The sequence below is a fragment of the Diabrotica undecimpunctata genome, chromosome 6, assembly GCF_040954645.1.
Source record: "Diabrotica undecimpunctata isolate CICGRU chromosome 6, icDiaUnde3, whole genome shotgun sequence".
In the NCBI taxonomy this organism is placed as follows: Eukaryota; Metazoa; Arthropoda; class Insecta; order Coleoptera; family Chrysomelidae; genus Diabrotica; species Diabrotica undecimpunctata.
Window position 1 is genome coordinate 113,092,485 of NC_092808.1, and position 16,248 is coordinate 113,108,732.

The following is a 16,248-nucleotide window of genomic DNA, read 5'->3' on the forward strand; positions in this document are numbered from 1 at the left end:
TTGTTGGATAATGTGCATTTTATTAGTTTTAGGTTATGAAATTTTAAAACGTTTTATTATTGGACTGATATTTATTACAAAAAGCGGACTTTAGTGTTCCTCAATGAACAGTTTTCAGGACTTTCGTCAAGAGATTATTTAACATGAGATGATCAATTTGATATCGTTGTTTTCTGCTATTTTAATAGTTGAATCAATAATATAACGATTAATATCAAAAATATATTTGTTTCATTATTTTTCAGTGTATTTGACAGTGTATTATTATCTAATTTTTACTTCTTATTTTTTGCAGTCTGGGATAACACAACCAACGTTAACTTGCTGTACAAAAGAGTGTTTTTAGTGTAATCAAACTACGCAAATATATCGCGGCTGGCTGTTATTCATATTTTTTACATTTGTAGATAGTTTTCTTCACTTTAGTATTGGATTGAAATAAAATTTTTTAAAAATTGATCCTGTGATCTGTCTGTCCGAGGATTATTACAGGCAAAACTGGAGTAGGTACAAAAAAACTGATAATTGATTCAAAATACAGCATTAGACGTTATATTTTTACTAAGAAATAAACGTAAAATATGATCTTAGATAAAAAAAGTAAACTATGATAGCTAGAATAGTTTTAATGAATTTATCATCAATGTAGAACCCATTTTTCTTAAAGAAGTCTTCAGAATCTCCTCTTTGGTTGCTGAATCAATGTTCAGTATACCTCTTCCCCTTCTCTACCTTTTGAGATTTGACCGTTTGTGCCTAAAAATATAGTGTACGTTTGTTGTATAGAAAAATTTCACTTTGCAGTTCAACTCAATGCATTTTATTTCGCTTAAGTGATCAAATTGCAATTTAAACGCTCTTTTGTGCTTTAAAGAATCGTATTATTGTACAAAAACATATTTTTTTCATTACATGAAAAATGAAACAATTATATTTCGATAAAATAATTTTTTGTATTTACTATGTTACATTTTATAAAGGCTGTTGAAACTTATTATTTCTTTGAAGTAATAGCATATTTCAAGCAAGTGTGAGTATAATATTTAGAAAGGTTTCTGATTGTTTTTAATTGTACATAACAATTAGAGATGCAATGCCATACCTGAGATATTATGTATAGTTTGATTTAAATTATGTAAATATACCTGATTCATATACATATGCATGTTTTATTTAAACTCTTCAAATATATTCTTGTTTTGAATTGTGAAATATTTTAAATATCAAAACGATCCATTACACATAAAACATTACATTAAAAATGTCTTTACAATATATTATGTGTAGCCTAGCCATAAGGCCTGTTATTAAGTTTCATTAACCGAATAATTTTACTCTCTCTCTCTCTCTGTATATTGAGACAGGGGTCAAGCTCGTTATAGTCAATATTTCGAAAGGAATTAATTTTATTTAGTTTGTCTTGTTTCGTTTCTTGAAGGGGCACACAGAAGACCCCAGACTGGTCGACCATATGTTTTTGAGGATTATATTATATAATATTTTATGGAATATTCGTTAAAGCATTTGTTCGCAGTAACTGTTCTTTTTTGTGTGGGGCAATAAAATCACGTGTCTCTTCTACAGGGGTCTTCAGAAGGTTGTAGAGTAACTGCCCACAGTCGTTAGCTTTTTAAAATGTAAAAAGGTGGATCTCTAGGTTAGTGACTTTTTTTATTGATCCAGACATTGCTGGTTACGTGGAATAAGCTCAATTTGTATTCTTTTTGTTTTCTTAAAGACAATTTAATAATCTTCCTCTTTCCTTTAATAATAAGAAATTGTTATGAGATAATTGCTACTTAGTTTTTTTATTAAAGCATATACAATTCTTTCAGTTTTTTAGTGATTGTACGAGATCTCTAGGGACCTAATTTTTTATTTAAACTTTTCGTATATCGTTAACAATGCATGGTTCTTTGTTTTAAATTTGTATTGATTTATTTATAACTTCACACATTCTGCGTGACGGCCATTACCTACTGAAATCTACTGAGAATAGATCATTGTAGGCAAGACTACGATGATTCTTCCCTTTGCATTACAACCGACCTCAGAGAAGTCTCAAATCGCTATTTAGTCTGATTTGTTAGTGTGGGGGTTAGCACTTTAGTGTCACACTTTTGGAAGTAAATTGTCACAATATTATGGGCTAAAGCCCGTAGTTGTTAAAATACACAATATATGTTTAATGGTACATTGTAATTCAACAATAAATTGAGCAAGGTGACGCGAAAATGTAAGGGAATCTACTAATTATTGTACGAGGTGCAAATCAAATACGACTTTTAGTAATTTTAGTAAATTTTAATTGTTATTGTTTCTTTTACTTTGTAAGCTTTGTCCATAAAATTGTACAATTTTCAGTGACAATAAATCATATTTCTATTCTACTAATAAGAAAATCAAAATAATATCGGTGCACAACATTTTAATAGCTGTCCGTACCATTTAATAGAATACCTTTTTCAGTTTCGTGCAAAACTTCGATAAATATTCTTTCAGAGTACAGATTGAAGATTAGAGGAGACAAAATACAGCCTTGCCTCACTCCACGCATGATTTTCAACTCTGAGATTTGCTGTCTGATTCCAGTAAAGATTTCTAAAATTATTATTTTCAGATCTTGTTTGTTAATACCTGTTTCCTTGAGTATTTGCATCATCTTGGCGTGCTGTACTCGATCAAATGCTTTCTCATAATCAACCAAACATGTGTATACGTCGCAGTTGACGTCTCTGCATCTCTGGAATAAGACTTGTACTGAGAACAAAGCCTCTACCAACAGCATTTGTGAACCCGAACTGATTGGGGGAAATTTGATTTTCACACAGCTTGTAGATTCTCTTATGAATTATCTTTAGGAACAATTTTAGGAGATGACTCATGAGGCTTATAGTACGGTAATCTTCGCATTTTTTTGGCTGCTGTTTTTTTGGAAGTGCAATAAACTCAGATTTCAGCCATTCTGTTGATATTTCTCCAGAGTTGTATATGTTGTTGAATATCTTTGCGATTATTGCTATTGATTCGTTAGATTCGAGGGCCTATAGTGCTGTTGTATATTAATATATCAGTGAACAGTATATTGTTGACGCTGCAATGTTCAAAGCTATTTGTGTGTATTTTTTTTAGATTCTTTTTTATTTTTATGGGAGGATTTTGAATTCATGGGAGCTAACGAGGATTTTAAACATAAAAAAAATAAATTTTAATAGTTTTTTAATTCTCTGTACAGAAGAATATAATCTTATAAGACTTATAACTAATAAGTATAAAATAGGCAGTGAAATATGTACATATTTTTATATCACGTATAATAAAATAAATAAGGTGCTGTAACAAGAACAAATAACATTTTTGTCTTAAATTAACTTATTACTTAAAACAAACAGGTCCTACTGAAAATCCAAAAGCCTGATTAGGCGCTCCGTAATCTATTGGATAAAAATCTATAAGTGGTAGTTGAGATAATTTCTGAGTTCGAATTTCAAATATCGTTTCACTTTTAGAATTTCGGGACTGACAACCATCTACCAAAATATTTGGTTTCAGCGAATTATATGCAAACTCGTGTTCATCTTCTCCAAGGAGTTTGATTGACATGTCATACTTATCGGTCTTCGAGTTATGCCATGCTACACTGTTAATACATGTGTAGGTAAAATTTTGGTAAGCTTCTTTTGATAGGAGTCTTAAAAATGACATTTGAACCGTGCCCACTGTTTCATAAGTAATCTAAAAAAAAAATAAAACATAAACAGAATTAAGAAAGGTCCTACAATAATCAATAAGTGGCATTCAAAAACTTATAAACTATCCAGCGTGTCATATTGTATATAGTTTTGGACAAGGTTTTTCCTTGTCTGTTTCACTGGTCTCATTTATTTCAATGGTAGTCAATATATTAGCATAGGGCTTCCCAAACTTATTCGTACTGTGACGCCCTTGAGACTTTGCTATTTTTTTGCGATGCCCCCTTAACCCAACCCCCAATTAAACCCCAATACTTACCAATTTTAGTACTTTTTAATACTATTTTTTTTATTATAAATTATGAACTAAATCAAAACATAGGCACACATATGAAAAAGGATATTTATTTATTTAACTGGCTGATTAATGTGAGAGATGTGCTTGCTTTTTTGAGCATAGCTTATGAAACCGTGGCTCCAATTTGGAAATTGCCTTTCTCATTTCTTTTTCTAAGTTTATGTTTGACCTGTACTTGTTTTTAATTACTGCAACTGCAGAAAAGCCCGTTTCGAAGTACGAAGTCCGAAGTCCTTTCCCCTTTTGTGATATTGTGAGTGTCGTATTTTTGAAAAAGTAGATTAATGTGCGGAATACTGCCTAAACCAATCTGATGTTTTATATATTATCTTAAATATGACTTCTTTATCTCTGGCAGACAAGCTGCACTTAAGACGCTGAATTCTACAATTTGTGAGACTATTACTTATTTTATACTATGCTCCAGCAAATAAAAAATGAAATGAGTCATAAGCGTGTCATTAGCTGTCGCAATGGCACCAGGAAGCAAGCGTGTCAGTAGCGGAGAATTTATTTTTTAAAAAACTCAAACATCGAAGTAAAAATTTCTGTTGTAAGTGGTATAATATTTAATTAAACAATTAAATTAAAAATTCAAATGGATTATAATAAAGTTCAGATAGTTTTCGGACTTATCAGTCCATCTTCAGTGAACTTTGGAGTATTTGCGCTACTAACCGCAAAACGAAATAGTGGTTTGCTTAAAATTGTAGGTATCATTCTTTAAAGTATTAAATTTTATTATCTTAAAAATATTTAGTTTTTTAATTAATATGGTATACAGCCAACTCCCGGGAACTATCCCATTTTAAGATTATGAATTTATTTTTTTTGTTTTTTATTTTTATTTTTAATTTTTTTAATAACAAATTAAAGTACCATTTGAATGGAAAACCGCTCACCAAGTGTCCATCTTTAAAAAGGTTATTCGAAAAGATCCTAACTGCTACAGAGGATTAAGTGTCCTACCTACTTTCGGGAGATTGTTAAGATAATAAATGGAAAAATACAAGATGATGTAGGACATCTAATTTGCGAAAACCAAAGTGGATTTACGCCTGGTAGATCTTGCACAGATAACTTGTTTATACTCCAACAATTAATAGAAAAAAGAATAGCGGTTGGTACTGAAGTACATCTAGCCTTCATCGACCTAGAAAAGGAACCTACCTAAAAATCGGAAATAGACTATCACAGCCAATAAAAGTAACTAAAGGACTAAGACAAGGATGCAGTATTTCACCCTTACTGTTTAATTTATTGAGGCAGACCTTCAAAATTGGAAAAACCACTGCCAGCGAATGGAAATCCCCATAGGAAATGACGTACTGTTCTCCCTGAACTTTGCGGATGGCCAAGTCGTCCTAGCTCAAGATTCTTATGATTTAGAATTTATTATAAAGTGTCTATACAGTGAATATGTAAAATGGGGGTTACAAGTCAGCATGAAGAAAACAGAATATGTAGTTATCAATTCAGATGCAAGGTTTGAAGTGTTGATAGACGAGGACGTGGAAATCAAACAAGTGGAAAAATTTAAACATTTAGGTGCACTCATTGATAAGAACGGCTTGGGAGAAACCAAAATTAAACACCGAATTAATCAGGGACGTAAAATTGTAGGGTGTCTGAACTCCTTATGGTGGGATCGTAACATTCCCAAAAGGAACAAAAAAAGAATAGAGCAAACCATGGTTGAATCAGTTCTTTGTTATGGTTGTGAAGTATGGACAATTAATGCATAATGCAGACCTGAAGAGAAGATTTTTGGCAGTTGAAATGGATTATTTGAGAAGAAGTGCTAGAACATCAAGGCTGGAAAGGAAGACCAACGAATCTATAAGAAATAACATGAATGCTACAGAAACGGTCATTGACAGAATAGAAAGAAGAGGTTTAAAATGGTTTGGCCACCTATTGAGAATGCCCGACGAATGTTGGCCCCAAAAACTTCACAGATGAAAGCCCCCTGGAAGAAGAAAAAGAGGTAGACCCGACATTTATGGAATGAGGGAATTAGAACAGCGATGGAATCGAGAGGTTTTGAGGGGGAGCATGCCTTGGAACTGGAAGATTGGCGAAGGAGAACGGGAATACGGCGATAGCCGTCTCCGAAATGTATTGTATTTACAATTTGGATCCTGTAATATATATATATATATATATATATATATATATATATATATATATATATATATATATATATATATATATATGTATATATTCCTGTATATATATAATTTATTTTTTTATTTAGCGTGTGATATACGATAAGAACGCATAATTAAAAGGAATATAAAACATAAAATGGAGTATTACAAACGAAAATCTAATATATCAATATAATCAAAAACATTTTTCGGTCGCATTCAGGAATTCCATCTTAATAATAATCTTTCTTGCTATTCTGTCAATATATACTCATATTAGAAGTATTACACCCAGAAGGAATAATTTCTTGAACTTAATTGTTTGGCAACATGGTAGGTTTACATCAAAAATGAAACGATAACGTTGTCAAAAATTTTTATTAACAAGTAATCAAAAAAAATTTAATAATGTGTTTGGCGACCCCATAGCTGAATACACTACGGTATACGTCTAGGCATTAACAAAATGAGATGAGGGTGGTGCCAAGTGGACAGTCTCCTTCCCATCGTATCCCATACATGTTCAATAGGATTTAAATCCGGAGCACGGGGCGGCCACGGCAAAACATTTACGCCAGCTTCTTGGAGAAAGTCCATAGTTTGACGAGCAATATGCTTTGTATTGCTGAAAAAGGACGTCTCGACGGCCGTTCAGATAAGGCAGTAAAGTGGTTAAGATGTCATCAGCATAACGCGCAGCTGTCATATTGCCTCAAATAAACACAAGTGGTGACCGGCTACCATAAGCAGTAGCCCCCCAAACCATTACTCCAACTGTCCTGTGTACATGCCTCTCAACAGCAAACCCGATATCTCGTCGCTCTCCACGGTGGCGTTTTACCATCCTACGACCATCATGCAGTTCTAAACAGAATCGTGATTCGTCGCTGAATGCTACATTACGCCTTTCTGCCACCCAAAGCTGCCGTTGTCTGCATCAATTCAAACGTTAATTGACAGTGGTCCGCAGTTGAAGGAAGCACTAGTCGTGAGCGGAATGAAATCAGTCCAAACCGTTGGTCAGCAATTTGACGCGTAGTAGCAAAACGGTCTCACAGAGCGAGTAATCGAAAGCGCCTATCTTGACGCTCTGTGATACGCCTCGGTTGAGCAGTTGGTCTTCTTCGTGTTCCTCTATCTTTGTTTGTCCACACACGACAGATACGCATAACCGTCATTGCTGTACAATTAACACGACGGCTAATTTCGCGATAGGACAAACCCATATCTCTATACGCAATAATTCTACCCCTGTCAAAATCGCTAACCTGGTGGTAATTTTGGTATCTTCGAACTCGAGGCATTTTCTTACACTGAATACAATTAGACTGAGGAATAATAACTAAAAATTTCTATACGAACGGTTTTTCACAAATCGGTTTCTTCACAAAAAATTTAAAGATAAAACTTTATTTTTACAAAAAGTAAAAAAGATAAAACATTGGTATTGTTATCATAGCATGTTTCAAATATAGTCATTCTGTCGCCAAAAAATCAAGTTCAAAGAAATATTATTTCTGGGTGTAATACTTTGTCACTGAGTATATTACCCTCCTTACATTTTCACATCTTTTGTTTGAATTCTTTTCTGCCTTTGTTTAGTTTCTGGTAAAATTTTCTTCTCTCTATTGGCTTATTTAGTTCTTCTATTTCTTGAAGTTCTTTATTCATATTTTCTTTTGTTGTTTACGTAGTTATTTATATTCTTCCTCTGCTTGACGGATTCTGTGCCCCTATTGCATCAGTTAATATGCTGATTTTTTCAAACAAGTCATTCTTTCTTGTTCTTCTTTGTTTACCTTCCGTGCCGAGTAATTCTCTTTAGCTTCTTCTTTCATTATGTTTCTGCACTTTCCCCACTCACAATTTATTTTTTCATGTTTTAATCTGTTTTCTGATGTGTAATCTGATTTGTGTTCGTTTCTTTGAGACATTTTACATTGTATCGTTCATGTTAACCTATTTCCTTTTTTGATGTTTAACATTCTGACCCTTACCCTACTCTCGATCCGGTAGTGATCAGAATCGGTATTTGCTCATCTCCTGGTGTGGACATTTGTTATATTCGATTAGTGTCTTGAGTCTACAATAACATGATCTATCATATATTTACGGTAAGTCCATCTGGTGATTTCCAGGTGCCTTTGTGAATATCTTTTCGAGTGAAGTTAAAAATATACAATCGATTTAAAAAAACTACTACGAAAAAAGAAGGGTATGACGGATAATCGAAAAGAAGGTTAAGAGAACATTAAAACAAATAAAAAAAATTCATAGTACAACTGTCAAATTTTATTTGTATGTTTTGTTTGACGATATAAAAGGGATTTGTGTTAGTATCTCAGCGAATCAATTTAGTTTACAATATTCTGAAATCTTTGTTAGTTTTACCGTTCACATTTTGCAACGGCTGAATTTCTTAATCGACTTAAGATCATGTGCTATGCAACTTCTCTAGCTTCTTTACGCAAATCTTTGTTAGTTGCAATAGCATCATCGACATCGCCACCGTCAAATTCTAGGTCTGTGTCAGCGTCTGAATTTGTTTCGTCCGCCTCTGTTGCCATTTCAACGATTTCATCATGTCAAAAATCGATAGCAGTTTGCATCCTCATCACAAACTAACCATTCATTTATGTTATTTTTAGGCAACGAAAACAAAACAGTTGATTCAACCATAACTTCATTTGTTATCGCATCCCGCTCAGCTATCACGGGGGCATTTTCATCTTCGATTGAGTCAGGCCATATTTATTCCACGCTCTTTTCGCGTTACTTGCAAAACATCTGCCCAAGCATCCGCAACATTGTTGACTGCATGTTTTAAATTGTATGCTTTCCGATTCCTCTTCCATAACGAGGTTTTGAATACAGGCAGAAAAGAGCACATCGTCACTTCGAAGCATTCCGGCTTCAGGATGCATTCAGGTGCATTGTCCAAAATGAGAATCGCCTTTGGTGGCAATTTTTTTGATTGCAAGTATTGTCGAACGTCCGGTATAAAACCTTTTTGAAAAAACAGAGTGTTATAAAAATAGATAAACAAATTTTGACCTGCAGTACATACCTTTTTGAACCAGTCAGCCAATATTTCTGGGGATATCCTGCATTATGTTGTGCGTAGTAGTTAACGGAAAGCTCGTTCATATTTATGAACGCGCTTTCCGTTGACTACTATACTCGAAACAACGTGGTTTTTTTGCTGTACCAATCAATAATAAAGGAAGGCGATGGTCATCACGAGCATTTGAACACATTGCTTTGGTTCGTTGCTTTTGCGTTTTAAATCCGGGTGCATATTTCTTAGACAGTGCAGCGAGTGTTTTCGTTGGCAATTCTTTGTAGTTTAAACCAGTTTCATCCGCATTGAACACATGATCACGTATCAAACCATATTCATCGATTTCGCGTAGGTATACCGATTTTTGAACTTTTCCAACCAGCCAGTCCTTCCTTTGAATGAAGGATCGCCGTTCAATTTCATCTTGAAAATCAAAGCTTTTCGGCAACAATTGGTCCGGACAAAGGAATAGATTTACTTCTTTTTAACGAACCACAAATACAGAGCCGTGCCGAGTGATTCATTTGTGGCTTTTTTCATTGTCTTACGATGTTTCACCCGGCGATCCAACAATTTTATTTGCGAAGCATAATTTTCAATTTCTTCAGCATTTTTCTTTAATTTATTGTTTGTTGTTCTCGGAACATCATACTTTTTGCTCAATGTGACAGCAGAAACACCTTTATTTAGTTTTGCAATAATTTCTAATTTTTTTTGAAGTTATAAAGAATTATAGTTATGAAGTTATTGCGGTCGGAATTTCCTTCTTTTGTGTTAATTGATTGATGAAATTATAAAAAGTATTATTGATGTATAGAATATAGATCCTTCATTTTTGAAGTATAGAATGCAATTCTGAATTCAATGAATATGATAGAAGAGGGCTCACCTAATTATGTCATATTTAAACCAAATATAATGCTATCTATATTCTAATAAAGGGAACAGCAAAATATGGTTTAACTTTTGCTTCCTCAAAATAATTTTTGAACTTTTAACTATAAAAAATTATTTTTACCATAAATTTCATCTTAATGTATAATTATATCCTTAAGCGGTTGTTAAAATTTTAGATAAAATAACTTACTTGAAAACCGCCTCTCAGATTGGAGTACCATTTCTCGTGATTTCCCTCTTTTCTCCAAGGAATGTTAGGTACATTGGAGCTGTGAACATCTGGATAAACGCAAGTTTCTCCTTCAGCTGTCATGTTGCAGAATACATAGACAGTATCATCTTTCATACCGAGATTTGGGTCAATCCAGTACCAACCTAAAATGATAATATAAATAAATATATGCGAAACGTTATTAAAATTAAACGTTATTAAAACGTAATATTGCTTATACAATTCGTACCGTCTTTTAAATGCGGGTGTCCATAATAAAGATCTCTACAAGTCATTGCAGGATTGTCTTTGGTTCCAGTAGGTTTCCTAAACGTTTCTAATTCGATTCTCATATTATAAATAGTACTGTACATTTCCAAAAATTTCATATTCATATCTTCCTTTGATATTTCATCCAATTTGGATCCAAGTTCATCTTCATATTCCGCTCTAAAAAAAATAATAAAAAATATAACTAATCTTTTGTTCAATTGCATCTATATCGACCTGCAATTAAAATAAGGTGTGATTTACAATAAACTCTTTTTATTATAAATATATACTCTATATTTAACTTACATTAACTCCTCTACATTTCTTCTTCTACGAACCATTCCCTTATCCATATTTCCTTGAATTTGGAATAACATTTCTGGAGGAAGCAAAGGCATTTCAGCTGGAGCTCCAGGAGGACCAACTGGTCCGACAGGTCCAGGTTCACCTTTAATGCCGGTCGGACCATCAGAACCTTTCGGACCTGGGGGGCCATCTACACCGGTAAGACCAGGAGGACCATCGTTACCTTTAGGACCTAGTAGCCCTACGGGCCCCTGTAAGATAATTTATAATGTAAATTGTAAATATTAAACAGTAAATGAACACCATTAGAATACTGAAAAAGGTAGTTAAACTTATACAAATGACATTGGAGGGTTGCAAGGCCATGGTGAGAATAGATGGTGATATGACAGAGGCATTTAATATTAAAAATGGAGTTGGGCAAGATGATACCTTATTAACAACACTTTTTAATCTAACTTTAGAAGCTGTTATCAGAGAACTAGATATGAATGGCTGTATTAATACAAGACCCACTCAAATATGCGCACATGAGGATGATATTGTCATAATAACAAGTAATAGAAGGGTATTAACCGAAAAAGCTATAGATTTGAAACAGGAAGCCTCTATATTTGGTCTAAATATAAATAAAAGGAAAACAAAATATAAGGAGTGCACAAAGTCGAATCAACCTGAAAATCTGAAGGTAGACAACCACACCTACGAATATGCCTTCACCTAGGCTCAATAAAAAATGACAGTAAAAAGTCAGTCAAGAAATACAAGCACGGATTGTTAGCGGTAATAAGTGCTTTTAGACATACAAAGACTTAATGAGAAGTTACTATTTGAGCGCAAAATATTGGGAAAGGTATTTGGACCAACCCATTGTAGCGATGGTTTATGGAGAATAAAAATGAACTGGATGAATTATTGCAAAGCGCAGATATCGTTAGATTTGTAAAGCCACAAAGACTAAACTGGCTTGACCACTTAGAAACAATGCCAGATAATTGAGCTGTAAAAATAATCCAGAGATGGAAACCCCAAGCAAATAGGATAAAAGGAAGGCCCCGTAAAAGGCGGATAGACGATGTAGAGTAAGATCTTAAAACCATGAACATCAGGCAGTGGCGAAGGGAAGTATCCGACAAAGCAGAATGGAACGTTGCTAAGCAGGCCACGACCCACAGAGTTGTAGTGCCATTAGAAGAAGAAGAAATTAACAATATTATGTCATGAAAGGTTTAGAAATTATAAAAATAATTTCTAAACAAATCTTACCATATTTCCTTTCAGTCCTTCAGGGCCTCTAGGTCCCTTTTCGCCTCTATTCCCTCGTTCTCCTTCATCACCTTTGGATCCCGAGGGCCCTATATCACCTCGGTGACCTTTTGGACCACGCCTTCCCCGTTCTCCTTTTTCACCTCTGGGTCCTGCTTCTCCTACTTTACCTTCGTCTCCAGGTGTACCAGGCGGTCCTGGAGGACCATTCTCGCCCTGAAAATAAATACAGTAATTATATAGTATAGATCATATTGTTTAAAAAAATTAAACGTATCTTTATAATATACAAACCGAAGCTCCAGGTGCTCCAACAACCCCAACTGGACCGGATGGTCCTGGAACACCTTGAGGTCCTGGTTGTCCTTGTAAACCAGGTGCTCCTGCCGTTCCTTTATCACCCTTTTCTCCTATAGGACCTGCATTGCCTTGCTGGCCAGCTGGACCTTCAGGACCCTAAAATAATTTTACAGTATATTTATAAAATCGACATAAAAAGTTTGACAACTTACAGGTCGTCCTGGAGGACCAATTGGTCCCATTTTTCCAGGTAAACCTTGTTCTCCTTGAGTCCCAGCTTCTCCTTGTTTACCATCGTCACCGTCTTGTCCACGTTCTCCTTTTAACCCGGTTGGACCTGGTTCCCCAGGGGGTCCAGGAAAACCTGGAGCTCCTGCTGCTCCTTTGGTACCTTCTGGTCCAGGAGGACCTCTAGGTCCTACCGCCCCTTGGATACCAGCTTTTCCTTCATCTCCCTTTTGACCAGTTGGGCCAAGGTCTCCCTAAAATCGCACAATAATATCACTTTCTCTGTCAGTTCTGTGGAAGTTGTTATTAATAAGCGAATTTATAATTAAAATAAAATCTATATATAATCTAATCGACTTAAAAGTCGATGAACTACTTTAACTAAAATAAATACATTTTAAATAATAAACAAATATTTACTGGTTTTCCCTCGCTTCCCGGTGGTCCGGGCAAACCTGATTGTCCGCTATCACCTTTCATGCCTTGTGGACCTTCCATTCCTGACGGTCCCTGAATGCCTTCCACCCCTTTTGGACCCCTTGGTCCAGGTTCTCCTGGTGATCCTGTTTGACCAGGTGGTCCCTTTTGTCCTGAGAAAATAAAGAACTTTGTTTTGAATTTAGGACAATCATATGTGAACCAAAATAAATATAATTATCATATGAATTAAAAGTTGACAGGGAAGTGTTATTCTATCGAAATATATACTCACCAATATCGCCTACTTCTCCTTTAATTCCAGTTGATCCTGGCAATCCCTGTGGTCCAGCGGGACCTGCCGGCCCAGGTAAACCTTTAGGCCCGTCCTCACCTTTCGTTCCTGCTCTACCCATTTGTCCCGGGGGCCCCCTTTCTCCTGACGGACCCACTGGTCCAGGTTCGCCACGTAGTCCTTGAGTTCCGGGACTTCCAATTGGTCCCTATAAGAAAGAAAAAAGATTAAGTTAAAAGAAAAGATTTCTTTAAAGAGGTTTAAAGAGGAAATATTTAATTAATTTGACTTTTATATTTTTATAATGAAATACTTACTGCTTCCCCTTGGCTACCTTTGAATCCTTTTTCACCGGGTGGTCCAATGTCTCCCTTATCTCCATCTTCTCCGGGTGGTCCTACAGGTCCTGGAGCTCCTGGAAGTCCTCTCATTCCCGGTAGTCCATCTCTTCCTGCAACACCAAGTGCACCCCTTTCTCCTCTTTCGCCTTTGGCTCCTCCTGGCCCTGGGGGACCGGGTGGCCCTTTTCTGCCTTCCGGTCCTGTGGGCCCATCTTTTCCGGATTCTCCTTGTTGACCTTTATCCCCCGTGGCACCAGCTGGGCCTACCGGGCCAATGTCTCCTTTAGTACCAGGTGAACCCTTTTACATTTAAAATGAATGTTATTTTCACTAAATATTTTATACATGGAAATCAACTATAATGAATTGTTATAAAAATTACATAGATTCGATTTCCAATCCTAAACTAGTTTTCAAAAAATTTATGAAATAATATTGTGAACAATTCATATGACATGATCATAGCAAAAATAAAAACCAACATTACAAAAAAACAGCAACCCGCCTGTCACGAGCATTCATATTTCCCATTGGCACTTATGTTGCAAAAGTTTTAGCCATTAAAAAATAAGAGTTGAACGCGTTTTAAATGTGAGTCAAGTGCAGTATGATGCTCTTATGATCGACAGCACACCATACAAATAACTAAATACTAATAGAAATTAATATCATCACAATTATGAACCAAAGTAGACTGACATTTTTAACAAATGAGTAAAAAACGAGAAGGTATGGAAAGAATGCTAGTTAAAGACGAATAAGTATTGTTCGTTTATCTTAAAAGTAGATAATCTGTAAATTTTTAGAATAAATATCGATATAACTTACTGGTAATCCATTAGCTCCTCTTTCTCCCGGAAAACCAGGTAATCCCGTTAAACCAGGCGGACCAGGTTTGCCAATTGGTCCGGGAGGTCCAGACGGTCCTTCTTTACCGGAGTCTCCGGGTAATCCTGCTTCACCAGGAATACCTGGTGCTCCTGGTGTCCCTGGTTCTCCTATAGGTCCTGGTTCACCTGTGGGTCCTTGAGGACCAATAACTCCTGGAAGTCCTGATGGTCCTGGTTTTCCTGGTTCTCCCTATAAAAAAATCATCTGAATAATCACACTTAACCGAGATCAAATTAATTTTATTACAATAAGAGAGTTGTATTTACTAGAAAGTATAATATCTGGTAAAAACTATACATTTATATGTACGTGAAACGTACGTGAAGAAATCAGAGAACTCATTGGAATAGGAGGTACATTAATGGATGAAATACAATCAAAGCAGCTAATATGGTACGGATATCTACAGCGAATGGCAAACAATAGAGTCTCGAACTAAGTACTCACATGAACACGTACAGAAAGATAGAAGAGAGAAAGACCAAAGAAAATATGGGGCTTCTTACCGGGGCCCGCTCATCGCTCTCGGCGGTCCTGGGCACGAAAAGAATTTTGACATCTTCACCAAAGGCGCTTAAATCAATATTTGGAGCAACCATCTACGAAACCAGATAAAAATGATGAATGGGGGAATTTGGGGATGAAGGGGAGAATGCTGAAACGTACCTGAAGAGCAGATTATATGAACAATGCGTTTTACCGATAATGACATACGGAGCGAAGTGAAACATGTAACTACAGTGAACGAGAGATGGACTACATGATGATGATAGCTATAGCTTAATTATTGTATAGTTAGCGCATATGCGGATGATGTTGGCATAATAAGCCGCAACAGGGTATTAAGCGAAAAAGTTATAGAACTGAAACGAGAGGCTGCTACGTTTGGTCTATCTTCTTCTTCTTCAGATGCAAATCCACTATTGGATGTTAGCGATCACATTTTCCATTAATTCTCTATTTCTTGCAATATGTATCAGATATTGTATGTCGTTAATCCCTGTCCATTGCCTTATGTTTCGGAGCCAGGACATTTTCTTGCGTCCCATTCCGCTCTTGCCTTCAATTCTACCCTCGATTATAAGTTGGAGGAACTGGTATTTTTCATTTCGCATGATGTGACCTAGATACGCCGTTTTCCTTTTCTTGATGGTTTCGAAAAGTTGGCGTTCTTGGTTTATTCTTTTAAGGACATCTATATTTGTGATTTTCGCTGTCCATGGTATTTTTAGGATACGGCGATAGAGCCACATTTCGAAAGGTTCTAATCTGTTTACATCCCTCGTTTTGAGTGTCCAGCCCTCTACGCCATATAGCAGCACTGACCACATGTAGCACTTAGTAAACCTTAGTCTCAGTTGAAGATCGAACTCTGAACAAGTCAGTACCTTCTTGAATTTTACGAAAGCTTGTCGAGCTTGCTCAATGCGACATTTTACTTCCCTGCCCGATGCCCAGTCTTCAAAAAGCCACGATCCCAGGTATTTAAATTTACTCACTCTTTCAATGGACTTAGTATTCAGTGTTATGGTGGAGTTTTCAAGTGCATCCAAGTTTCTAGA

The 16,248-nt window shown here is 35.6% G+C and overlaps 1 protein-coding gene across 1 annotated transcript in view; it reads right to left on the minus strand.

Annotated features, from left to right (window-relative positions):
- Positions 1–3,212: 3,212 nt before the first annotated feature.
- Positions 3,213–16,248, minus strand: part of LOC140443752 (uncharacterized) — a 255,377-nt gene continuing 242,341 nt past the window's right edge. Inside the window, exons 18-28 of the mRNA XM_072535170.1 lie at positions 14,624–14,875; positions 13,772–14,095; positions 13,455–13,662; positions 13,163–13,332; positions 12,727–12,996; positions 12,509–12,670; positions 12,215–12,430; positions 10,949–11,199; positions 10,620–10,819; positions 10,349–10,533; positions 3,213–3,735 (exon numbers count right to left, since the gene is read on the minus strand). Coding sequence (XP_072391271.1) covers positions 3,376–3,735; positions 10,349–10,533; positions 10,620–10,819; positions 10,949–11,199; positions 12,215–12,430; positions 12,509–12,670; positions 12,727–12,996; positions 13,163–13,332; positions 13,455–13,662; positions 13,772–14,095; positions 14,624–14,875 — 2,598 coding nt within the window. The 3' untranslated portion in view covers positions 3,213–3,375. The remainder of the gene's footprint in view (positions 3,736–10,348; positions 10,534–10,619; positions 10,820–10,948; positions 11,200–12,214; positions 12,431–12,508; positions 12,671–12,726; positions 12,997–13,162; positions 13,333–13,454; positions 13,663–13,771; positions 14,096–14,623; positions 14,876–16,248) is intronic.